Source organism: Eimeria mitis, genomic scaffold, assembly GCF_000499745.2.
Source record: "Eimeria mitis Houghton genomic scaffold, Emh_scaff464, whole genome shotgun sequence".
In the NCBI taxonomy this organism is placed as follows: domain Eukaryota; phylum Apicomplexa; class Conoidasida; order Eucoccidiorida; family Eimeriidae; genus Eimeria; species Eimeria mitis.
In genome coordinates, this window is record NW_013572947.1 from 12439 (window position 1) to 12655 (window position 217).

At 56.7% G+C, this 217-nt stretch overlaps 1 protein-coding gene across 1 annotated transcript in view; it reads right to left on the reverse strand.

Moving 5' to 3' along the window:
* Positions 1-140, reverse strand: part of EMH_0013180 (uncharacterized protein) — a gene marked incomplete at both ends in the record, with an annotated part of 3267 nt that extends 3127 nt beyond the window's left edge. The window contains one exon of the mRNA XM_013499764.1: positions 10-140. Within this exon, the coding sequence (XP_013355218.1) occupies positions 10-140 (131 nt within the window). The remainder of the gene's footprint in view (positions 1-9) is intronic.
* Between the last annotated feature and the right edge of the window lie 77 nt (positions 141-217).

Here is a 217-nt window from a genome sequence, read left to right on the forward strand (position 1 = left end):
TTTCTCTACCTGCTTTTGTTGCTGCTGCTGCTGCTGCTGTTGCTGCTGCTGCTGCTGCTGCTGCTGCTTAGAGGAGCTGGAAGCAGAGGAGCAGCGACTTGCTGCAGCAAGCCAGACACGAAAAATTCGAATTGTGGCATTCGGTAGGTTGCTGCTGCTGCTGCTGCTGCTGCTGCTGTTGCTGCTGCTGCTGCTGCTGCTGCTGTTGCTGCTGCTG